The 25,890-nt window shown below is 37.7% G+C and overlaps 1 protein-coding gene across 1 annotated transcript; it reads left to right on the top strand.

Moving 5' to 3' along the window:
* Positions 1-12,332: 12,332 nt before the first annotated feature.
* Positions 12,333-25,890, top strand: LOC149410127 (netrin-4-like). The gene is made up of 10 exons (XM_089649012.1): positions 12,333-13,862; positions 14,670-14,715; positions 15,932-16,131; positions 17,312-17,512; positions 18,465-18,626; positions 19,463-19,596; positions 21,011-21,190; positions 21,864-22,023; positions 23,377-23,607; positions 23,976-25,890. Exons 1-10 carry the CDS (start codon positions 12,449-12,451, stop codon positions 23,993-23,995), a joined length of 2,748 nt encoding a protein of 915 aa, XP_089505138.1. The 5' UTR covers positions 12,333-12,448; the 3' UTR covers positions 23,996-25,890.

The following is a 25,890-nucleotide window of genomic DNA, read 5'->3' as shown; positions in this document are numbered from 1 at the left end:
ACCGATGGTAAGCTCGCCCTCATCGTACAAGACTTGTTCTTCTTCTGTAGAGGCCCACAGTTCTTGCGCAGACTGGACGTCATCTCCTTGATTCCATTTTGTTCCTTCCCCTCTTCCCTCCCTATCATCTTTGTCTTCTTCTTCCTCTCTTTCTCTGGTATTTTCTTCTTCACTTTCACATCCTGCCTGTCTTTCCTCTGCTTCCTTTCCTTCTTCCACTAACTCGGTTTCTTCCTTTAATTGCTGTTCTTCCTCTGATTCCACTTCCTCCCGGAGAGGAAGAAATTCCTCTCCTTCAAATTCTTCAACTTCCTCCCCTTTCTCTTCTCCGCCTTCCTTTTCTTCTTCTTCACTTCCATTTTCTTCCTCTTCTTCTTCTAATTCTTCTTCTTCGTCCAAGTCCATTTCTTCCCAGAGAGAATGGTGTTTCTCTCCTTTTTCATCTTCCACTGTTTCATCTATCTCCTGTCCTTCTCCGTCTTTTTCTTCTTCTCCTTCATCTTCTGGGTCATCTTCCACTTCAGTTTCTAACTTCTCGTCTTCCTCTGATTTCACTTGGAGAGGAAGGAAATCCTCTCCTTCTCCGTCTTTTTCTTCTTCTCCTTCATCTCCTGGGTCTTCTTCCACTTCAGTTTCTAATTCTTCTTCTTCCTCTAATTCCACTTGGAGAGGAAGGAAATAATCTCCTTCAAATTCCTCCCCTTCTCCTTCTGACTTTCCCTTTTCTTCTTCTTCGCTGACATTTGCTTCCTCTGCTTCGTCTGCTTCCTCTTCTTCTTCTAAATCCTCTTCTTCGACCAATTCCATTTCTTCCCAGAGAGGAAGAAGTTTTTCTCCTTTTTCATCTTCCACTGTTTCTCTTCCTTCCTCTGTTTCTCCGTCTTTCTTTTCTTCTCTTTCATCTCCTGGGTCTCTTACCTCTTCAGTTTCTAATTCCTCTTCCTCCTCTAATTCCACTTCTTCCCGAGGAGGAATGAGTTCTTCGTCTTCTTCATCGCTTTCATTTTCTTCAAACATCGACAGTTGTGCCTTAAACCAGGACGTCAGCTCTTCCTCAGAAATTACGCACATCTTTTGTTGGCCGCCGTACATGTAATGAAAGAATACAAACATTAGAAGAAATATTTACCCACAAATCGAAGAAAAACTCAATTCTTAAAACCTATCATAAAAATATAATCAATAAATACATACCTTTTGTGTTTCGGCTAGAATTGATTGAGAGGTTTGAAGTTTTGGGACCTTACTGCAGAAGATTTTCTTTACTATTATTGGAGAAGTCAACGAAACAAGACCACCTCTTAAAATGATATTTCAAGACTAATAAAGTTATTTACCTGAATTGATATGCCGAATTGAAAATATTGCTTACTGGGCTTAAAACATAAACATGGTCATCGCGTTCATTGATTTCGACCTAAGTCGACAAAAAATAATAACCAATATGTCAAGTCATCGTTTTCAAACGTTATTAGTATTTATGATTGGTGCAGGAGTTTTAAATTCATTTCACAATTTTTATAAATTTATTGTTTAAAGTTTGCAAAATAAGCAAATTGTGCAAATAAATCCACTACACAAATAGGTGAACAACAAAAATTTTTGAATACTTACGTAATAATGTACATTTTTGACCTACGTATGTAAATATTTAGGTAAATATACAGAAAAGTGGGACACGGTTAAAATTTAAATTAAGAAAGATGTGGAGTAAGTAAATTTTATTTCATTAATTTGTGTTATTTCACAAATTATTTATTTAAAATAATATTAAGTGTACTTGCGGCACGTTCCAGAGTGGAAGATACTCTCAGTAATGCCCTGGTGTAAGACACCATTCAGAATTGAAACGTTGCTTGAAATGGCTTTGGCCAAGATATTGTAAAAAATGTAACCATTCGTTTGTTAAAAATCTTAAATCTCCGAAAATTCTTCAGCGATTACTTTGAAATTTTGACACAACGTTGCATGCGAATACGCGTGTATTTTTATATACCTGTATCATGTAGATGTCACCTGTGACCCGTAAAAACATGTTTTGTAAAAAAACATGCTTGTTTGTAAAACAGCGCCATCTGTTGGACGTAAAAGCAACACCCGCTATGGTTTCTCTATCTGCACAGACAGACTGAACCACTGCAACGCATGGCGGTGTACAGATAGTGACTAGTACATTGCATTATTTTCCAGTTTCGATTAGTGAAAGAGTTTATTATTTATTTCTTGGTTAATTTGTATAGCGCCGATTTTGTGAGACATCACCTCAGGGGCGCTTTAAAGTTGATGCAGGTATTACAAAAAATATAAATATTACAAAAGTTAAGTAAAATGAAGTACATGAACAGGTGACACGAAGATAGAAGATGGAGACTCTGCAGCAAGAATCCTAGGTGGTGAGGAAACTGGACCAGCTGCTGCAGCGAGAGAGTCCACCGCGTCCACCCACATTGCCAGCACGAGGTTCGTCATCCATCCAGGTATGTGTCTGCTGCTAATAAAGCGCTGAAAAAATATCCTCACATAGATACCAGACCTTGGCAGCACCGCTGTGACGTTCGACGAAGCTAGAAAACGGAGATTCTACAGCAAGAATCCTAGGTGGTGAAGAAACTGGACCAACTGCTGCAGCGAGAGAGTCCTCGTCGAGTTGTTTTTCGTTGTTATCTAACTGATACGAAGTGTTTTCAATTGTACTCATTTATGAATTTCAAAATGTAGACGTAAATTTGGGTTTCTGGGAGTCGGCGAAGCAAGACATTGCAGATATCATGCAGGTACCCAATTTAAGAATTTCTTAAATATTCCGTGAAAGAAAAGTAGTTAATTCAAATCATAATTTTACTAGCTGACGTGTACCTGGCGTTCTGGTGTTTATCCTTAGGATTGTGATGTTTTGGACACTCACATAAAATAAACGAAACGAACGTGCTCAAAAAAAATTTTGTTTAGACAACGACGGGAGATTTTATTGACAGACAGGGCTGGAGTAAACACATTCACACGGGACAGGGCGCAGGGACGGACAGTCGAGTTTTGAACTTGGGTGGATTGACAGCCCCGAGAAAGGGATACAAATCAGAAGTGTTGTTTGAAATTAGAGGATATTGCGGAATATTGAATTAAAGTGAAAGATTATTGATCCGGTGTTTGTGTGAAGTGAAAGTGGTTCGACTCAGTGGGAAAACAATTAATAATAATGACAATAATAATAATTGGATAATTTGTAGAGCGCCGTTTTGTAAAAACCCACCTCAGGGGCGCCAGGTGTTGTGCAATCGCGATTGTGTTATAAAGTTGTGTTGATTTAAACGTGATTTCGTATACAGTTCGAACTAGATTGCTTGTCTTAAAAACATGAAAATAATAAAAATAATGATTGCGTTTTTAAAATAGAGTGAATGTACTTAAAGGCAGGAAGTGTTTAATCGGGCTAAGTTATTGATTTGGCGAGATGGCATTCTATCCACGGAGACCGAAAACCAGAGAATCAAATAGATTATTAACTGTGGGTTCGAATCCTAACAGATTAGGGAGGTACAATTTTATTTACAGGAATATTTAATTACCCTTTTATAAGCGTAGGGAGGAGGTCGAAAATTAAAGTGATTTAGCTATATAGTGTAACCAGGTAAGTTTCACACGAGGATTTGGAGGTGACTAACAGGGTGAGTTTTTTTATATTATTTATTAAATTTCAGAGGACCCTTTTAATAATAGGATACAACCGAGGTACAGGAACCGAGTTTGCAACGCCTGCAACCCAAATAATCTTCCCATAAGAAGGGATATGCTAGACGCATTGTCAATCAGCTGTGAGCGAGAGACGAGTCAACGACCTTTTCATATATAGGACAAGGCGCGGTGTACAGTCAGTCAAAGGGGGAAGTTTTGCTAGCGTATGCCGTCCCAAATTGAAAGCGATCGGATGCAACCAGACGGAACAAAATGAAAACTTTTCTTCTGTTATTTGACTTTCTAATTTAATACTTTTCATCTATTGTTTGACTTTCTAAGTTACGAGTTGGGATGCACAAAAACAAATCTAAAGTCAAAAGAGGGAGATGGTAATCTCCGAAATAAAACTACCAACCGAACAACTTTTCTCAACAGGTATCTTTCGAGAGGTAGGCAGCCTCTTTAAATTAAATGCAAAACATCAAACCAATTATCCGTTTATACCTTACCTGAGAGGATAGGTATTCAGTAGGAGTTACCCATACCTAATACACGAGGATGCTAGTAACCTCATAAAATAATTACTAGAACCGAATTTTAAAATACAGACAGTCCTCATCCTAAATTTGGCATTTCGAGTAGACCTTACATATATCTCACATGATAATTGGCTGAATGGGTAGGCACACAACCTATCGTTAATAAGCAGGCAAAATGTCGACAAGATCGTCGTGTGTTACCTATGTATTGACCTAGAAAGGGATGTAAATCCCCGACGGCGTGGGAGTTACAACGTTTTCTGGAGGTGGCACGTAACTTAGGACCTTGCGTGTCACATTTTCGCGACTAGATTCGTGACAAGGGATGTCATGGTTTTCCCCTTCTACACTCAGTAAAGTAGATTTTCCTGGAGGTGTTTGAGATTGGGGCAATTCTGAAATTGGTGATGAGACCTGGTTTTCTTTATTCTGGCGTGAAGGTTGCCGATTTGGAACAAGGGGAGACCCGGCCGGTTGTGATATCCAGACACGCAGATATCGATCGCCTTGCTCAAATTATCATCCATCAGTTTTGTTTGGTAAGAGGAGGAGTCAATCTTAGCTTGAAAAAAATTCATTTCCTTTCCTCTCCTTCCCCTCCCAAAATATATACATGGATGGCGCCGACAACTAACACCATAAACTTATCGTATGTATATCACATATATAAAATCTAACACTTTATTATATTCACATTACCCTACGATAGGTAGAATCGAGTAGCTAGTGGGGGGGGAGCAGGCGACTTAGAAGATAAGGTTTATAAAATGGTTTTAAAACACAGCGGTAATGGATTCAACTCACTCTATCTCAAAAGAACCAAGGGATACCACACATACATAAATAACTAGGTTTCTAAACCGAGAAACAAAAACCCAACACAACGTTCGGTGAAGCCTTTTTATACTGAACCGTCACGTGAAATGAGTACGTTCAAGGTCGTACGTCACGTAGACAAACTAGGATGTACACACTTGAAGGGGTGTGTAATAAAGAAAAGACGGCAGGGAGGACCTTCCTACCCCGGATATATATATAACCAAAGCCTTATGGAAAAGTTACCTACGGGACTGAAGGAAAAGTTTGAAGTAAAAAGGGCAGATCATTACAGGATATAGACATATACCATCGAGTACTTTGCTGTGGGCCTTTTTAAGATATACAATTCCGTGCTGCATTATTTTGGTGTATCTCATTAGGTTTAGCCAGCGTTAGCAATGTAGTGCCAGAAAATATATTTTTATGATTGATTGATTAAAAAACATTGACTTTTCTCTACTTTTTATAAATATAATATGCTTGTATCATACATATATGTTCTTCCTTCCGGAAGAAATGTTCTAAATGATAGTGGAAACCATATCATAATCCTTTGCGTAATTTAGAAGAACTAAGCGCGCAAACAGACGCGGATAGCGACTTTATTTTACACTATTTAGAGATTAGAGATTAAAGATCTCGGAAGAAGTGGAATTGAAAGAAGAAGAAACAAGATTGGAGATAGGAGAAATATTGGCTGTTGAAAATTGTTGGCTGTGAAAGGACCGTCTGTACGTGCTATGGAAGCAGACCATTGAAGTTGCGCAGGACAGGAAAGCCTGCACTGTCTTATCAATGCGATGGGTTCCCAGCCCCAAATTGACAATGGAAATAAGATATTTTTAAAATATTTTTTTTATGTGAAACATCTTTTTCAAGTAGCAAGTTTTGCTATACGGGACGACGCTTTTGCACGGAACGATGCGACACTTCATTCGGCCAGCTTTCTGACTCCTCGGCTCTTTCTGCCTGGCCGCCAAAACTCTGTGCGGTTTATGTGCTTCTGTTCTCATTAGAATTGGTAATGGATATATTCTACATGATGATGAATTCTTAATTTGTAATATATTTCTATATTATGTTTTAATAAAAATAAAATTATTACTTTACTATCGAAAAAATAAAAATGCTCGTTTACTTTTATTTTCATTTCCAATACTTTAAATACAAATCACTGTTGATGTGTCACATTTGAAAGGCTTGCCATGACGGCTAAATTTTTAATCGCATTATGTTAATCCCCCGCATTCACAATTTCTACCGATTTATAACAAGTTTTTCGTTAACTCTTTGAGTTTTTGAGTTCCCAAAAATATATGTGTTATTTTTTAAGATAATATTTATTCATTTTTCGGAATAACTTTTACTGAGTAAAACCTCAAATTGTAATATTTTAGTTCGGGTTGAATCTTGCGATCATACATTTTTTTTTTTTTTTTTATAGTGAATACCTCACAAGAGTCTCAACTGCTCCCGTCTGGAGCCAGTGAGACTATGGCATCCCCAATTGGGGGATGTTGTGAGGCTGAAGGTAAGTGGAGAAGGGAAAGAGGAAGGTGGGGAAGTACCTGGCTATTCAGATCTAGTCACTAAACACGGCTAAAGCCATTTGGAGCAACGTTTCAATTCTGAATGGTGGTCTTACACCAGGGCGATACTGGTAGTATCTTCCACTCTGGAACGTGCCGCAAATATACTATATATTATTTTAATTAATTAATTGTGAAATAACACAATTAATCAAATAAAATTTATTTGCGCACGCCGGGTTCGAACCCGCGACCTTCGGAATGGCAGTCCAATGCGTTACCACTGGACTATGCCGGCCGTCAAAGATATTTGCCAATAAAAATGTGCGGTGAAAAAATGAAGACAATGTTAGTGGTTCTTATTCGAAGTATGATACAGTTAAAAGTGACCGAGGGGAATAGGGTCCCATTAGCTCAGTTGGTAGAGCACTGTCACGGAAAGACAAGGGTCCTGGGTTCGAGTCCCAGATGTGACCGTTTCCTTTTCTGTTTTTTCTGTTTCAGATTTTCGTTTAGAAATCACTAATATTGTCTTCAATATTTAAATAATATTTATTCATTTGTTATGCCAAAACGTTAATTATATCGAATTCGCCCGATAGAAAAAAATCGCAAAGTGAACTCCCGAAAATTATTAAAAACACGTTTTGTTCTGTTATTTAATATGTTATAGGCATGAAAAATATCAGAGTGTATCTTTGAATGTAAATAAAGCATTTTTTGAGAGATTTTTGCTCTATTTAAAACGAGTCGTGTTTATTACCTAAATATTATTATTATTATCGTATTTTAATATTAGCGCGCTCCCTCTAATATTCGTATTTACAGATCTCCCTCTCAAACCATCTTTGAACGCTTACTACGGGACCTTCAGTAAGTAATTGGAGTATTTTTGGTGATTATACCATTTTTATGGTTCACAGGTTATCAGCAAAATAAGAGTTTGAAAAACATATTTACGCCATGTGTCCAGATGTAATAATGAATTATTCATCATCGGGAAAATACGTCGTGATTAAAGATAATTTTTGAACCTACATACATTTCTGACAGGGTTAGCAATTTTAAATATATAAACAGTTATTAAATCAAACAATCAAAATCAGGGGTTTTACAATTCTAGGATTTGTAAAGCTAAACGCGTTTATAATAAAACTATTTTAAAACTGTCAAAATTCAACATCTGTCAAATACTAAAACATAATACACCACTTCGGATTCTTGCAGCAGAGTCTCCATCTTCTATCTTCGTGTCACCTGTTTCTGTACTTCATTTACTTAACTTAACTTCACTTTCTTTTTGTAATATTTATATTTTTTGTAATATCTGCATCAACTGTTAAGCGCGAGGTTATGTCTCACAAAAGCGGCGCTACACAAATTATCCAAGAAATCAATAAATAAATATTATTATTTCATTAAAATTAATAAAATAATTTTGTCAGGTATCTTCTTCATAGCTTGTCTGAATCGTTTTCATAATTAATTCCAATTTTTAAAGTCCATGTTCCAGAGTTCATTGAACCTGAGTTACACATAGATACAGACAAGCACGACAGTGCTAAGTAGCGATGGGTAACGCCATGACTCATTTTATTAAGAGCAGAAGTCACGGTACCAGCTCAATATTATCGTTCGGTTCAAAGAGTCGACTCAATTGAACGACGGCTCAATTGAACGGGAGCCGTAAATACTGTCCTGGTACTGGCCTGGTACGGCTCCCAACGTACGAATGATCGTACGACCCTTGGTACCGGTACGCTGCCTCGTACCGCGAGAAAAATAAGATGCTAGGTAGTTAGTAGATGTAGGTTATATAATATGTCCAGATGTCGGACTGTCATTTGCCATTCACGTCTCTGAGTATGTAATACCAAGTAAAACTTGGATGATTTTAATACTGCTATTTTTCTTAAATATTTATCTCCTGATGTAACGGACGTAGTTGACCACATTATTCAATTTTATAAAATTTGTTTTACTTTTATAAAATGTGCCTACCCCACGCCACTGGCGAAATCACCACTCCCCGCCACTGGTCATTTTGTCCAATTTTCGGCCCAGGCGGCTTGAAAACTTTGACCCCGAATGGCATCGATACCGTACCGCCCGCTTACCTGCCGCGTGGATCGATGTTCAACATTTTTTCTGTGTAAAAATTACTAGGAAAAATCAATTTTTAAATATTGCAAATGTTTATATTTTACTTGTTCATCCCCTCGGCGGTAGTCAAATAAACACTATTTTCTATATACTACCGCTGAGGAGATATTAAAAAGGCTGTTTTTCACACATATGTACAACCAATTTTGAACAATATTTTTTACCTTTTTTGCGTGTACAAAAATCCAGGAACCTCGTAGCATAGTGAATCTTATCTCTTTCTGAGCGCTATGTTACGGGGGACCTGGGGAAAATACTAACTTAACATGTTTTACAAATTTGATCGCTTTGAGATCATATTTACACATTTATTTACAAACTTTTTTTATTTTTTGTCGTATCTTGGCAAACAAAAAATCTAGTTGTCAAGATACACATTCTTATAACTACTATGCATTTAAACTATGTAATTGTCATTCATGTAAGCCTTCAAAATCTTTTCTAACTCGCAGATTTTTTTTTTTTTTTTTTAAAAGAAAGACAAACATTCCCGGGTTACGAATAACCCAACAATGTTTGAAAATCTCCTACTACCACCACAGAAAGCCAAAAATGTTGCTTGTGTTGTGATGGAGGACTTAGCCAGCCGAGGAATCGAACACGCGACGCTCGGGTGAGACCCAAGCGCTATGCCCACTCAACCACTGACCGGTCGACTTAAGCGACCACCTTCGACTGTGCTACCGGCAAAATGAATATGCGACATTTTGCCGGGGCTTATAAACTCATAACTAGCGCGGGTACAATCCCCCACCACTTTTGGGCTCCCAGCCCAATGTCGGGCGCGAGTCATGCTAATTGAATATAAGCAGCCATATAATTAAAAATAAATCAGTTCATCTTTACCACCGAAACCAAGCGTTTTATTTATCTACAAGTGACTCCTGCCCAACATCTGCCTCACCTCGCCAAGTCTTCTGCTCCAAGATCTTCTGGTGTTACCTCTTCAAGACCAGCCGGCCCTCCTCTGGAAAACCGCCAACGCCAGAAGCGAGCAGAGACGACAGCACACCCAGTGCCCAACATTCACCAAGCCTGGGTGCGGGAGGCAGATTCATCATCAATATCTACTACTATCATCATCATCGGCCGTAAAGGAGCATTCTCATCGGTTGAAGACACGGTTTGGACCCGGCGCCTAAATCTACAGTCTTGTGCGGACTCCCGTCCAGTACATCTGATATAAAAGAGTAACCGTTCAATTGATCCGTGGCACAGTTTACCGCGAGTCGTTCATCAAAAAGAGCGTCTCGCCCATGAATGACTCATCGGTAGTGCCAACCCTGCAGACGGGTCTTCCCCTGAGTGAATTATTCTAATCAACAAGCAACGAATCAACATTCATTGACCGCAAAGAATCAGCCAGCAGCAGATACGGACTGGGGTATTGTGATTTCTGATCTATTCAATATGATTGTATTTTTCGAATTGTACATTCAATTGCTGATGACAAAAATAGCATTTAGAATTTAGTGAAAATATTGGTAAGTATTCGAATAGACAGGATTTCACGTGACCGACGTATTTGAGATATTTAAAAAATACCTAAAAAATACCCTTGCAACAGTCCGATCCGGCTCAAAGGACCATATTTTGGTTACATCCATGCAGAAATGGTGGCAAATAATAATGTTTGTTTATTTCAGCTGTGTTCATCTGTTTATCGGTGAGTGAAATACTCTGTCCGCAAAATAAAAGCGTACATCTAAATAAATAAATAAATTACATGATATTAAGTTTAAAATAAAACTTATTAGGTGAAGGGGCGCGCCCTGCCACTGGGTAACGGCCTGGACAAGAGTATTTTCTGATCTCCTGTAGCGCTGACTCGTTCCGGTTGCTCTGTGGCTCATCAAGGCAGCAGACCCATTCACCCTTCTCCCTGTGAACATCTGTGAGGCGCTGCATCGCCAAGGGATTAAAGTTTTTGACTCTATATTGTGCATCCTCCACCTCCCACCGTGGATTTAGTTTGTAATAATTTTATTTTATTTTGTGATTTTTGGATTTCTTTCATCTATTATAAATAACAAATAGTGTTTGTGGCTTTGTTTTTTTTTATGAAAAACTGTTGTTTTATTCCGAGATTGATGAAATTTCGCACACTTGACCTACAAAAAAAGAGAAAAGTAACTATCTAATTTAATTTTCTTTTTTTATACACAAACCCAATTTCCTTTTCCTACCCCTTGAAGCAGAATTCAGATGCTATTCGATGAGTATATAATAAGTTTTTCATGCTTAATGTTATAAAATAGGAAAATTAAACTCTTTTCATCTAATTTCTAAATGCCCGGACAACGCCGGGACTTCAACTAGTTTCTTATAAATGTGTCAATAAAATCGTGATTTTAATTGTGTTACGTACCTACTGTGTGATTTTTTCAGTTTTTTGATATTTAGTAGAAAAGAGGGAGTTAGTTAAAAACCATACTTATAAAGGATATAGACAGCTCAGTAGAAATTGTGAACTAATACTTCAAGGAAGCTTAGATTTGAAGAGTTTTAATTCAAAATTGTTAACCCCTTGGCCAATCTTGGGAGATATTCTTCAGAGACAACGAACAAACTGTGTAGTTGTAGTCTTTTTGCGAGACAAATTCCTGCTTGAGACGGTGTCGTAAGAGTTATGCTATCCCATTTTGTATTACAGTGAGAAAAATGATTGAAAAAGTGTTATTGTTTGCTTTTAAAAAAAATCCACAAATGCTCCCGAAAAGTTTGAAATAATTCTATGAAACGTTTGAAAAATATTTGACAAAGGTTTGAATATTTTTATATCGAACAAGTGAAAAAAGTGAAGTGAAAATAAATTATAATTACCTTTGTCTATTTTTTAATGATAAACTAATGTTTATAGGACAAGGTTTTTATGCATAGCACAAAGGATAACAAATTATTATAAGCATTAATTACTCGCCTGAAATATCCATACAAATTGAAAAAAATAGTTATTTACAAGGGAAAAAAATATAATAAGCAGTCATTGTCGATCGAAGTACTTGTACATATTGAATTATTTGGCGGGTTGGGAATAAGCCGACCGGGACGTAGATCAGTGGCCCAGAGCACCTGACCAGACATCAGAAGGTGTGGGTTCAATAGAGATATTTTCAATTTGTATTGATATTTCAGGCGAGTAATTAATGCTTATAATAATTTGTTAAACTTTGTCTAATTAAATATTTTATTATTTTATTGTTTGCGTTTCAAAATTTTCATATTTTTAATATAATACTAAAATCTAAAAGAATCATTCTTCTTTTGCTTTCAAGAACAGTATTTCGTTTTAAAATAAGGTCGAAAACAGCGAATTTATCTGAAATCAATGTAATGCTAAAATGTGTACGAGAAATACGTTGCAAAATGTCAGAAGCTTTAGGGGTTAAATCAATATACTTACACGAATTCACAGCTAAATGATTTAAAAATTTAAAAAATTTTAGATAAATTTGAAATGTAAAATCTGATTCATGTTTATTGCGACAACTACTTACTTACTCTGTGTAAAAAAAAAGCTAAACAGATATCTTGAACTGCGCTGATAACCTCTTCGCAATAATTAATGCTATATCTCTATGTTCGTAAACAAAAAAAAAACATTATTCGTACAAGTATATCAAAAGTTCTGGGACAAGAAATGTCACTGAAATAACAACAGGTCGCTATTATCAATCATTTGTGTGCGAGAGAGTGTCGGTTAAATACAGTATTCTGCATGAAATGTGGCAAAAAATTACCAGCCTTCTGCTGTTATGGCTGGCTGTGAGTGTTGCAGAGCGATACGCACTGCGATCAAGACAGAGCATCAGGCCTACCTCCACAAGTTCTCAGTCTTTGTCTCAACCTCCTACTTGCGGAAGACACACTTGTTACCCAGTTACAGGCAATCTACTCACTGGTCGAGAGTCGAAACTAGTCGCGTCGTCTACCTGTGGAGAGAAGGAGCCAGAACGGTATTGCAATGCATCAAGAACCGGAGTAGAGAGGTGTATGCTATGTGATTCTCAGTCTCACACAGAAGATCAACCAGAAATCAACCATCATGTTTCTAATATCGTTTCCCGATTTCAAAAAGGCACTCAAGAACGGTCGTGGTGGCAATCTGAAAGCGGAGTCGAAAACGTCTCAATTCAACTGAATCTAGAATCTGAATTTTATTTCACCGACTTGAAGATAGTTTTCGGGACAGTCCGTCCGGCTGCCATGTTGATAGAACGATCATCCGACTATGGCAAAACCTGGAGTGTGTTCCGGTACTTTGCTCAAAAGTGCAACAAAGCTTTCCCTGGTGTTATGAAGGCGCCTCCTCGCCTAGTGACAGACGTGGTTTGCGAATCAAGATATTCTCATCCGACGCCGTCATTTGACGGAGAACTCATCTTCCGAGCTTTACCTCGAAACGTCGAATTAGACGGTGGTCCATATTCTAGCAACGTTTACAGCTTATTCAGCATGACCAACTTACGCCTCAATTTTACAAAATTACACACGTTTAGCGATAAACTGCCGAAGGATCGTGATGAAATAAAAGATAATTATTATTACGCAATCACCAGCATGAATGTTTACGGTTCTTGCGCTTGCTATGGACATGCCTCCAGGTGCTTCCCTGCTGACTACGAAGAGACACAGGTCGGAAAGGTATATAGTAGATGTGAATGCACCCATAATACAACAGGTATTAATTGCGAAGATTGTGAGGACATGTACAATGACTTACCTTGGAGGCCGGCGCAAGGTGGAAACGCGCTTGGTTGTCAACTGTGCAATTGCAACAACCACGCAACATCCTGTCATTTTGATGAAACTGTTTTTCATATGTCTGGAGGCGTAAGTGGGGGAGTTTGCGATAATTGCCAACATAACACAATGGGTATGCACTGTGAGCTGTGCCTACCGTTCTTTTATCGAGACTACGACGAGGATGTCCAGAGTCCACAGTCCTGTAAGCCTTGTGACTGCGACCCAGCAGGTTCCATGGAAGATGGGTCCTGTGATTCAGTGACTGATCCTGAATATGGGCAAGAAGCTGGTAGATGCCAGTGTAAACCAAATGTGGAAGGCAAACGATGTGATACATGTAAAGACGGATTTTGGAAATTAGATGAATATTCGGAGGATGGATGTGAACTTTGTAAGTTATTATTTTCTGTGTTGTCTTTACTAAAACATTTTGATAAGCCTGTTTCACTACTGGGGGGAGTTCCTACGTCGATACAGGCGAGGATTATATTATAATAATTACATCTGTATATCTAAAGACAGGGTGTTAAGAAACGTACCTGACTTATTTTAACAAGTGAATGCTGAGCATACTTGGAGTAAAAATTGTAGATGTTTTTGTCTCCGATGAATTTTTTTTTTCATCTACAAAACAGTGGTATTGGTCAGTTACAGTATCCCTCCGTGGTCGAGGGGTACGGCTCTCAACCAGCTATCCGAAGCTCGCGGGTTCAAATCCCAGCGTGCGCAAATAAATTTTATTTGATGAATTTGTGTTATTTCACAATTTATTCATTTTAATTAATACATAGTATACTTGCGGCACGTTCCATAATGGAAGATACTCTCAGTATCGCCCTGGTGTTGACCACCATTCAGAATTGAAACGTTGCTTGAAAACCAAAATTTCGTTACTTTTTTTAACTCCAAATAAAATTAGAAATCACTGGTGAAAGTTTGTCTTAACATTCTGTTTCTATGCACGAAGTCCGGGAACTCCTAATACAATCGGAAAACTGGCGAATATAAGCTTTCGTTTTAGTAAATCTAGTCCGATGTTTGAATTCTCTTTTTATAAAATCCAAATACTAATTGAAAAAAATAAAAATTGGGTTCTCTGAGTTTTCGAACACCATCCATATTATAAAAAAAATTGTTCTTACCTATGAAAAAATATAATTTTTAATTTGTATAAATAATAATTCTGTTTATCTTTTAGTGCCAGTTACTACAACGCCAGCCCCAATCACTAATAATAATATTAGGTAAGATAAACAAACATTTCTGTCAATTATCATCGTTTAATTATCTCATAAATTTGGGAGGCAGCCATGGGTACCGCCTCTTCGGGAACTATTTTTTGGATAACCAACACCTCTGCCATATTTCGTCCCAAGTGGTATGCTACGTTTGGCGACTTAGCAGGGGTGCGCGAGTTCCTGGGGTGGGGTTTGTCTAGGTCTCACCTACTGCGTGGCGGGTCGGATTTGGAGACATTTTGACCTTTCCAACAGGACTCTATCGCCCTGCACCACAGTGGGAGACATAGGTTCATACGTCCATCACTCCTGGATACACTGACCCCAGATTCCTATCCACCTTATGATATATAACTATTTTCTTCCAAGGGTATGTATCTCGGTCGATCGATAGAGGTTTAATCGATAATCTCGGTAACTTGTAATCGTTCCTGAGCATGATTGCAGACCGCCAACGATAGCGATCTGCAGTCGTGCTCAGGAACGATGACAAGTTATAGATAAATCCTTCATCGATCGACCGACGATTCGATGACATAGGCCATGAAGTAATTCCAAGGTGATTTTGGCTACACTTAAAGAATATACATATTTCGACTTCTACCAACATAAGTTATATGCTTAGTGTACCGCTAAGTGACCAGCTCAGGCACCAGACGCCAGAGTTAAGTTAGCCTCTGAAAAGTAGGTACAGGGCCTGCAGATACTTTACTGTTCAAAACTTGAATTTGGTAGCCACCTCTGGCCTGGAGCCACAAAATATCTAAAAACCCTTGATAGATTCCTCTATCATAACAAACAGAGTGCAATCTTCAGAGCACAGGCGTCAGGTAGATATGCTGTCCTTGTTCTACTGGTATTACAATGGAAGATGCTCCGAGGAACTAGCGTCATTGATCCGTTCGGCAGCGGTGCGTAGTCGAGAAACATACCAAACACGCGCCCAACATATGTCCACGGTTGACAATTCGTCACACGAGAACGGGTCGCTTCTAGGACTCGTTCTTGAGTGCAACAGCTTCAACAACATGGGTCTCTTCAAGAACCATGTTCACCCCTTCCTCTCCTCAAAAAGATCCTCCACACAGCATCCCCAAAGATGAAATAGGCCTTGGAAAAATTATTTTTACTCAGAATCTCATGTGCAGAGTAACTACAATAAAAAATATATATTTCAATGTAAAAACCATTATTGAATAAATTTGTAATTCTCTTGGTACAGCTCCGGTTGCGTTTTGCCAGTATTTCCAAAACACGGCAGCTACAAGATCCCTAACTACCAGAAGCCCATCGTCCCCGGAGACATGGTGGAGCAGTTCACCATGCTGTGGTACACCTGCAAGAAGAACTATGACCTCCAGTCAGAATCCTTCTCAGCCTGCCAGGAAGATAACATTTGGATGTCGAAACCACTCTGCAAAAGTAAGTGACTATTATTCCTTGGAGTATATACAGGTAGAACTAGGATAGCACTGTAGTTATTTTGGTGTACTAAAATACAAGTCTCGATTTATTCAGTTGGAACGTTTATTTAAGAATGCACAAATAGCAATTACTGCACACAATAACGCGTTTATTTTACGGGATAAATACGAGTAGGCACTTTATTATTTAGCGTGGAATGCAGGTGATATCTAGGTCAAGGTTACCAGCGCGCGAGGTAGTTGACTGAATACTCGCTGCGTCGGGCCTATTTATATAGCCCGGCCATGGCATCAGTAGCTGCGCGAGATAGCGGTTAAAATGAAGACAACTCGCTCAGTCTGGGTGCTACTGGAATTTTCGTTGGCGCTGAAATTATGCCCAGGCAACAGGCTAGAACCTTCTAGCGAATGTGCGTAATGTGCTAGTCCAACTCGCAACGTTTTGTCGCAGATAGTTCTAGACGTCGGTAGCCCGTAGACAGGTAGGTACGTAGGAACGCTTTGCATTGTCTGGAGTGTTCCTGTTACGATGCTTTTTGTATGGGCGAGACGTTCTAGATGAATCATCAAACGTCTGTGTTCTAAATATTGCAAAGGAATCTATTATACAGACCACCAGTTTCTGCACATTCAAGGATTTTTCAACTATTTTGGGGCCAGGGATGGCTGCAAACTTCATTAGTGTAGCGCATTTGCAATGTGGACAGGTAGTAACAGTAGTTGTGTACTATTAAAAGTTTCTGCGGTCCTGACCGAAAAGCTATCGAACCTCATTACTCTTCATAAAATAGTCGCAAAGGGCTTGGACAATTTTGGACTATACTAAGAATGCCCAAAGACCGACCGCAACTTTTGTAAACAATTTGTAAAAACTGGTAAAAATCCAGTAAAAAATATGAATTTATACATTGTAATGCTTACCTTTAAAATATGAATGTAAACATTTTAATACTTAGTTTATAAAATAATCATAAATACATTTTAACGCTTACTTTGTAAAATATGAATGTATACCTTCTTATATTTGCTTAAAAAAATATGAATGTATACATTGAAATAAATTGTGAATGTACTCGTATTCATTGTAATGCTTATCTTATAAATTATGAATGCATTAATTGTAATGCTTACTTTATAAAATATAAATGTATACATAGTAATACTTTCTAACGTTTCAGAACGATGCGTGTTGTATTCTTCATACACGGTGGACTATGAGTGTTATTCTGCAAAGTACGTGAAGATTCCCTGCTCGCCTTCTATGGCCCATGGATCTTTTGTCGTTTCCTCCTGTAAAACAGGTCACTTCGACTTGGAAAATGAAAAAATGACTTGTCGCAATGGTCGATGGGACGTTCCGGCACCCTCGTGTAAACCAGGTATAATTTATTATTTTCTCATAAGATTTACTTACTGCCATACATCAGGATAGGTACCAGCACTCCATTGTGGGCTTCTTGGGATATTACTTAGATAGTACAAACCCTAAGTCCTTTTTATAAGCTAAAAGTATGTTGCCTTGATGATGCGGTGCTGATTGCTACAGTATGGAAGATCTACAGTCTCTCGTGTCTAGGATGATCCAAATATGTATGAAGAATGAGTAAGTCTAAACTCACGGTGTTTGAAAGAGAGAGTACGAACACAGTGTGCAATATAGTTGTGAATGAGGAATACTTGGTGCAGGTGGATGAGTTTGTGTATTTAAGAATTATTTTTACGAGAGATGTGAAGGCTGACAGAGATATTTAAAGAAGGGTAAATGCAGGTAACTCTATTAATGGAAGACCGAAAGCAGTTGGCGCTAGCAAAATATTGTCCAAAGAAGCGAAGCCAGCAGCACACAATTGAATACTGGTACCTACCCTGATGTATGAAATTAAGGCTTAGAACTAGCAGAGAAATGATTAAAGTAGACTGAATGCCATAGAAATGAGATCCCTGAGGCGTCTGCGTGATAAAACCATGTATGATCGTGTGAGAAATGTGGAGATCTGCAAAGAATGCAAGGCTGATGTAAGCGTAATGAGTAAGATTATGAAAGGGACGCTTAGAAGGTTTGGGCATATAGAGTAAATAAGCGAAGAAAGGAGTGTAAGAAGAATATATGACGCAAATGTGAATGATACCAGAAGTCGGGGACGTCCGAGAAAGACATGGCACGATCAAGTGAATCAGATACATGAGTCGGGCCAGAATAATAGAAGAGTATGTATGATTGTGTTTTTCAGTGGTTTTTGTACTAAAAATCTGACATTCCTTAATACTCCCCTTTTAAATTAGTTTTTGTTAGTGATGTACATAAATACGTTATTTGCTTTTTTTTTCTAGATTGTGGCTTAGAGAAATCTTTTGCCGTGAAGCACATTGTGAATGCTCCCGTTGCCACCGAAGACACCTTCCCGTGGCATGTGGGCATTTACCAGGATGTCGATGGGATTATTGGACAGATTTGCGGAGGGAGTATCTTGAATTCGCGTCTCATCATCAGCGGTAAGCAGTGGCAGTGTTTCATTTTTTTTCATGTAAACTCACAGTCCTCCTAACTAGGGATTCCTGTTCTGATGCGAACTCTTGGTTGTTGTGTTTTTTTTATGATTTCCTCGTCTTCATGTCTGTAGACCCCATCTTCATGATTGTTGATTTCCTCATCTAAATATTTGTAGACCTCGTCTTCGGGTCTGTTGATTTTCTCATCTACGTGTTTGTCAACCTGATCTTCATGTCTGTTGATTTCCTCATCTTCGCTATATATTGATATCCGTTACTATATGGTATTTTTAATTTCATTTCGAAGCGCATTATGTAATTTTGTTTTCTGAAATTAATAGTTTTTCCGCCCGAAATATGTTTTTTATTTTGGAATGTTAGTAGATTTGACTATTTTGTCCACGTAGTGTAGTTGTATTTTAGTCAGAGGTACTCATTGTTTCTCTTTATAATTGGGTAGAGCATCTTTTTATAAAACTGAAAACATAAACATTTTTAAACTTATTACTTTTGGTAGAGTATGGGTACTTTAAAAAAAAATGTTTTGACGAGTTGCTTCATGTAGCAGATCGCTATCCAATAATCCAAAATTCTATACGTGATTGGCAAAGAGCATAGTAGACCTTATACAGTTCATTTTTATTTTGCATTTCTGTTTATCAGTTTCCGTTACAACTTCTCCCAATGAATGCCGTTTTCAAAAACAAACGATTTCATTAAATCAGATGAAATAAATATTAGAAGATTGTGTTATTTTACGGATGATTTTCATTGAAATAGCAACAGCTGCATTGAAATTTAGCATTTTGAAAATCCAATTATTTTCAATTGATTTCCAGCTGCACACTGTTTTTTCGATGAAATTAAGAAGCGTGCCATCCCCGCAGAGTACTACAGAGTTGCCGCTGAGAAGTTTGACAGAAGTTGGGACAAAGAATCCGACAAAAATATATCTCACGTTCAGAAGTCTAAGGTAAACCTAACCTAGCAATTTATTTCATCATTTTATATCCCTTCTGTTGCATCCGAAACTACTTCCGAATAACAGCTTCAGACGAACGTGAATTCTGAACCATAAATTAATTTAAAAAGAGATTAAATTAAATGGTGTATGTTTAGTGATAATATGTTTGTTTGTTTTTGAATCTTTATTTAGATGTACGCAAATTTTTTCATACATCTAGTAGGAAAATATAAAAAATACAAAGAATAACAATTACATTTTAAGAGAAAAAGATAAATACACAAAATTATATTATATAAGATATTTAGGTGACTAAAATAATATAGGTGATTATGTACAACAATCAAAAATTATTTTTTACATATAAAGCACATGTCCTACGAAAAGTGCTAAGGCTTGGGGCTTCCTTTATGACATTTGGTAGGTTATTATAAAGTTTTTGCCCTTTATAAAACGCGCTGTTTTGTGTGCATGAAAGTTTAGCTTTGGGAAGCCTAAAATCTCTGCGTCGTCTCGTAGGATAATTGTGAACATTTTCATGGTAGGTACATAATATTTCTATGCAGATAATTTGGGAGTATATTATTTTGAAGCTTATACATCATTGTTAACGTATTATATATTGTTTGGTTGTCATCAAATTTAAATTTTGTAACATAATTTCAACTCTAGTAAAAATGTTGCATTTTAAAATCATCCTCATCCCCCTATTTTGTATAACCTGTAGTTTATTATTTTGGGCTTCCTTACATAAGAATAAAACACTAGAACAATAATTTAAATGCGGAGTAACAATAGAATTGTAAACAAGGCGCGTTGTCTTTAGATCCAATTTATTTCTGATCCTTTTTAGGAATCCATCTTTTTTAGCAATTTTCTTTGTTATGTATTCTAAGGACGGGTTATTTCGGAGAATTTGAACAATTCATCAAATTTCAACGTTTATTTCCGGGTTCTGTGAAAGTCCTATTCAAGTTCTGTTATTATATCATTATAGGCTAGGTGCTTGACAAAACTGAAATTAAAACAGAACTTTAAAAAATCTTTCACAGAACTTGAAAATGAACGTTGAAATTTGATGAATTGTTCAAATTCTCCGAAACAACCCGTCCTAACTGTTCATCAAATTTTAATTTTTCATCTAATATTACATCCAGATATTTAATACTACTCACCCTTTCTATGTTTACGTTATCAATGGTAGGAATGAATGGTATAGAAAGAAGGAAAACAGGATGACCGATCACTTAGCAATAAGAAGCACATAACACAATATAGTGAGATCAAGCACAACATAATCACAATATAATATGTTCCACCGCGACACATCGGTTTTTTTTACATTACGGATTCATTGCATCAATAAAAATATTAGGTTTGGCCTTGAAAAGCATATTTTATCTTGGAATAATTTTGATTTCAGGTCCTACAAATTCTGTTGCACGACCGCTACAAGGGCGACGCGCAGCACCAGCAGAGCGACTTGGCACTTCTGGTCCTCGAAACTCCCATCACATTCTCGGAGTCCGTCAGGGCCATCTGCTTTGACCTCAAGAACGCAGACCTGGATGAGTTCCACCTCGCCACCAGCAACACTGGCAAAGTAAACCATTCTTCAATTCTATTATAGATGCTTAAACTTCATCGTAATGTTTATCCATAACCAGTAAACCGCGATTCTTCGCTATCGCTAATGTCTTTATAACGCATTAGCAAGGTTTTTTTCATTGCAAATAATACAATTATTATGTCTTAGACCAATTATAATCAAATGTTTAATGTAAATGAATAAATAAATAAATTATTACGATCCTTTTAAATCGACACAACTACTTGCGATAGCTGGTTACCAGTTATTAGAATTGGGAAAGGAGTCTGACTTATCCCTGATCTTTTGAAGCATTTGCCAATCAATGTTCTGGCCATGAAAAACACTGCGGTTAATTCACTTAACAAGGTTTCCGTAATAGATTCGAAATTTTACACACCCAGAGTACACGTTAACTGTCCTGGTTTTCTTAGCAGACTGATGAGATATCAATAAAATGTTCCAATTGTCACCCGTGTAGGTATTCCAAACTGTCGGACGGGGACAGGTAATTGGATAACCATTTGCGTGAGGGAACGCAGGAACACACGTTACTTACGTCAACACCTAAGATTGCTAAAACACTGTGATGCGTTTCCTGGAGTCGAGACTCTCCAATCTCCAGGGGTTGTTGATGATGAATTGTTTAATGACTAGAATGATTTATTTGGTAATGTTTTTCTTCCAGGTGGCAGGGTGGGGCCTGACAGAGCGCGGACTGTCCGCAGAGCACCTGAGAACGCTGACCCTCCCCGTCATAGACCTCGATGATTGCCACACGGAGTTGTCAAAATATCGCTTCACCGGTTACCTGACTTGGGATAAGTTCTGCGCTGGATATCTTAACGGTTGGTTCAGTCCTCCTCACCCGTGACGCTAAGGAGCGTGGGAACAACGCTCTCATAAAATTTCGGTCAATCTAAAAATAATAGTTTTCAACCGATAAAAATACCACTAAAAATTATTCAACCCGCTCGAATTTTCGTTTTTTTGTATAACGTGACGTAAGTCACGTGGTGCGAGCGGATTCTATATGGCTCATTGAGAAACGTCAACTACGAAGATGAATTATCTATCTCATCAATGCCTCTTAAATTCTTTTGTGAGATGGCGCCACTTTACTTCACAGTTCGCATACCGATAATTCCAGCAGGTCTATATAAGCCTCAAAATTGCGAGGATATATGTATGAATGTGTCTGTACGTGTGTATATATTTATAAACTGTGTTTACCACATATACTAAAACCTTTATTAACGCCCTTCATCTTGCTCAAGGCAGCCAGTGTATCGGGTAAAAAAATCCATCAGGTGAAATTACTACAGTTTACTAGAAAAAGGAGTTAAGTGCTCCCTGTAACATGCTACAAAAAAACAATGGATACTGTTGCTAATATCCTTCTGACCTTCACCATGTCTTTATCCTTTACCTACCTAACGTGGGGATAGAGGATAGACTGACAATATTTTGAGCGCACCACCCATTTCTATAAATACAAGCCGCCACTACTACACGCTAGGGGATTCTGCGCTGAGGGGAACTAGGTTTTGGGTAGATGGTTTTCAGCGTCTTCCATAGTACAACTTCATGGTTTGGGTAGGGTTTTTTCAGTAAATTCTGTGATGATGTTTTTATAATACTATTAAGATATTTTTCCGATAATTCTTTACGCCAAGATTTGATGTACTTGTAGCGGTAGCTACTAGAAGGTTCGGGAACGTTGATAAATGCAACTCGCATCGCATTAGAACCTACTAGTGAAACATCGAATTACGGCGCAAGTAAGTCAGTTTTAAGCAGCTGCAAAGAATTTATTTTTAATTTGCTTGGTACTGGGTGGGAGTTTGTTATATATATATAACTTTGCAGCGAAACATCAGATCTTCTTTTTCCAAAGGTAGTATTGTACTTGGGTACATTGTTGCATTGCTCAGATTTTCTGAGTATATAAGGTGTTCGCCTCTTATTATTTTTTGTGGTGATGAATCAGAATATTTTTGGCATAGATTTTTTGCGTACTTAAAACTTGAAACTGTTAAATGATTTCTGTTAGAAAAAGACTAAAAATAACTCAGAAATGCATCATAAAGACCATATGAAAGATCCCTATAATTTTAAGGAGTGATTGACTTATTGACTCGAGGGACGGACCGCCGCTATAGTTTTTTTTATATGTTAACCATGTTATTTATAATTCCCAGGCTCTTCGGTCTGCAATGGAGACAGCGGCGGTGGTCTGGTGTTTCCCGTGCAGGACTATCGCAAGGTTAGCCGTTGGTTCCTGCGCGGGGTGGTAAGCAACGGACCGCTGGATGATACGAAGAGCGCCTGCAGACCGAACACCTATACCGCCTTCACCAGAATCTTCTTCCTGAGGGACTGGCTCAAGCAGCAGATCCGGAACCTCGAATTCCAACGGGAAGTCTACAAAGGTAATATACTACGGTAATTCTTTCCGGAACGGAAAATTAATAATTATTGACTTTAAAAACGATCTAAAACTGTAACTGGGAACCTAACTTGAGTACAGGCCTGAGAGGCCGCCAAATTACGAAGTCAGTGCTGTCGCTAAGTAAGCTTCACTTTTTAAATCAGTCTAATGATATGTCAGCAGCAATGAGTTTTAACAGTAATTGCCGCCATTTGCAAACTATCGTCGATCGATGGCACTGACTGCATCCGTCGTGGCTGTCCGTGAATTCTCAGGGAGCTAGAGTGGTAAGATTGAAAAATACGACATTCTTGGGGTACGAATTGTTACCATTTTTTAAATTTATTTTTTCTTTTTTTCTTGTTACAGTTGAAGAAGAAAAACCCTAGCTGAGGTCTTCAAACTTCAAAATCTTCAACTGCCAATATACACTTATTTACATTATGTTTGCACCCGCAACAATACTTGAAAAGTGCGGTGCTTTTGTGTAATTTTAAAGGTTAAAAGTGATAGGTATAATTTTATGTTGAAAGTGATATAATTTTATGTTAAAAGTGGTATAATTTTATGTTAAAAGTGGTATAACTTTATGTTAAAAGTGGTATAATTTTATGTTATAAGTGATATAATTTTATGTTAAAAGTGGTATAATTTTATGTTAAAAGTGGTATAATTGTTAAGAGAAAAAATCAACCAGTAAAAACAGTGTATATAGTGTTTTTTACAACAAAACATCTATTTTCAATTTTCGACTTAGTTGCGCCATCTCTTGGGCCGGCTGGTAGCCAATTTCAAAGACTTTTTTGATTGTTTAACTGAAGAATGACCCTTCCTCCCCAGGGACTGAAGTCAACACCGCAAACACCTAAGCCAAACCTTAATTGAATGGTACCGACATTTACTTCGTATGTTAACTTCTTTTTTTTTTTAATTGCCGGCAACCCGGGCGTTTATTGCAATAACATGATCAATATTACAAACATGAAAGTAACCCGCCTCACTAGAAGATTTCTGTTCTGAGGCGGGTACATATATATGCTTACACATACACATACATTTATACAAATACATATCAATATATACATGGAGCATTCCATATATAGTTACATAAAAACAGGAATTTCGTAGGAACTTTAAATTGCTTTAAACTGCTGTAAATGTTTATTTATCTGACATAAGGTTATACAATTTCAGAAAAAAGCGTTAGTGCGCAGGTGTGTGTGCAAGAGTGCCACCAAAAGTTGATCGAATGTATTGTCATCGATAGGCAATTTATCTGCCGAGTTTCAGGTCGATCGGATGTTGAGAAGTGGGTTAATTTCCACTTCAAAGATTCCATGTCATTCAATCATTCCATAGACCTACTTAATATTATCCTTGTTTTTATATTCTTTCCACTTACTTAGTCAAGTGATTTACAAAGAGCATAGGTACCTAGAATACATTTATATTCTTTATTTAACTACACACAAGAAGCTCTGAGGAAATCAATTTCCCTCCGGGACTATTAATTTCATATTTGGGGGATGTGTGGAAAGTCTTTTTAGTAGAGGAAGGAGAGGATGTTCCAAGAATCATCGGGGTTGATAGGAATCAAGGGGTAAGTGTGTCCATCAGAGACGTATAAATTCAACCCTCCCAAGATGGGTCAAGAGAGTCAGGCTGGAGAGGTCAAAGGATCTCCATAAACCGGCCTCTCACGATCCGACCCACGCAGCTGGTGGGCAGACGCATCTGCCGCCAAGACCAGGAATTGCCTTATCTATTGCAGAGGTGTTAGTTATTCAATTAATAATTAAATCTGACAAAGGTTTCGGTTTTTAACAAATGAAGTCGTCTTTTTCCCAATTACTTTTGGATTACTATTTAGCAATTCATTTTTTAATTACTTTCTTGACCAACCAACCAACATATTTTTATAAGACCATTACAAGCTTTTAAATCCTTGAGGCGAAGCTTAACCCTTACCACTCCTTTGTCGAGTGTGGCTCGACATTATATTTCTTACACCAACTCCTATGTCGAGTCATACTCGACATTATAGTAACGCAATTTCGAAAAATAATTTAAATTATCAAATGTATTTTTTTTTCTTTTAAACACTTTATATCTCATTCTGAATATTCCGAATACGCAAAATACATATATCTCGTCAAATTTCGCCTTTTAGATAATTTTTAAAATCGTATTATTTGTAACCTTGTAAATGCACTGCGCAGTTATTTGGTTGCGACGCATGTAAGTAGGTAGGTACTTGCCTGTCTACCTGCGCACGGTGGGCTGA

Source organism: Hesperophylax consimilis, chromosome 28 (assembly GCF_061612785.1).
Source record: "Hesperophylax consimilis isolate HC1 chromosome 28, BYU_Hcon_1.0, whole genome shotgun sequence".
Lineage (NCBI taxonomy): Eukaryota > Metazoa > Arthropoda > Insecta > Trichoptera > Limnephilidae > Hesperophylax > Hesperophylax consimilis.
The sequence above is the reverse complement of the archived record's forward strand: the minus strand, read 5'-3'. Positions and strand labels throughout refer to the sequence as shown.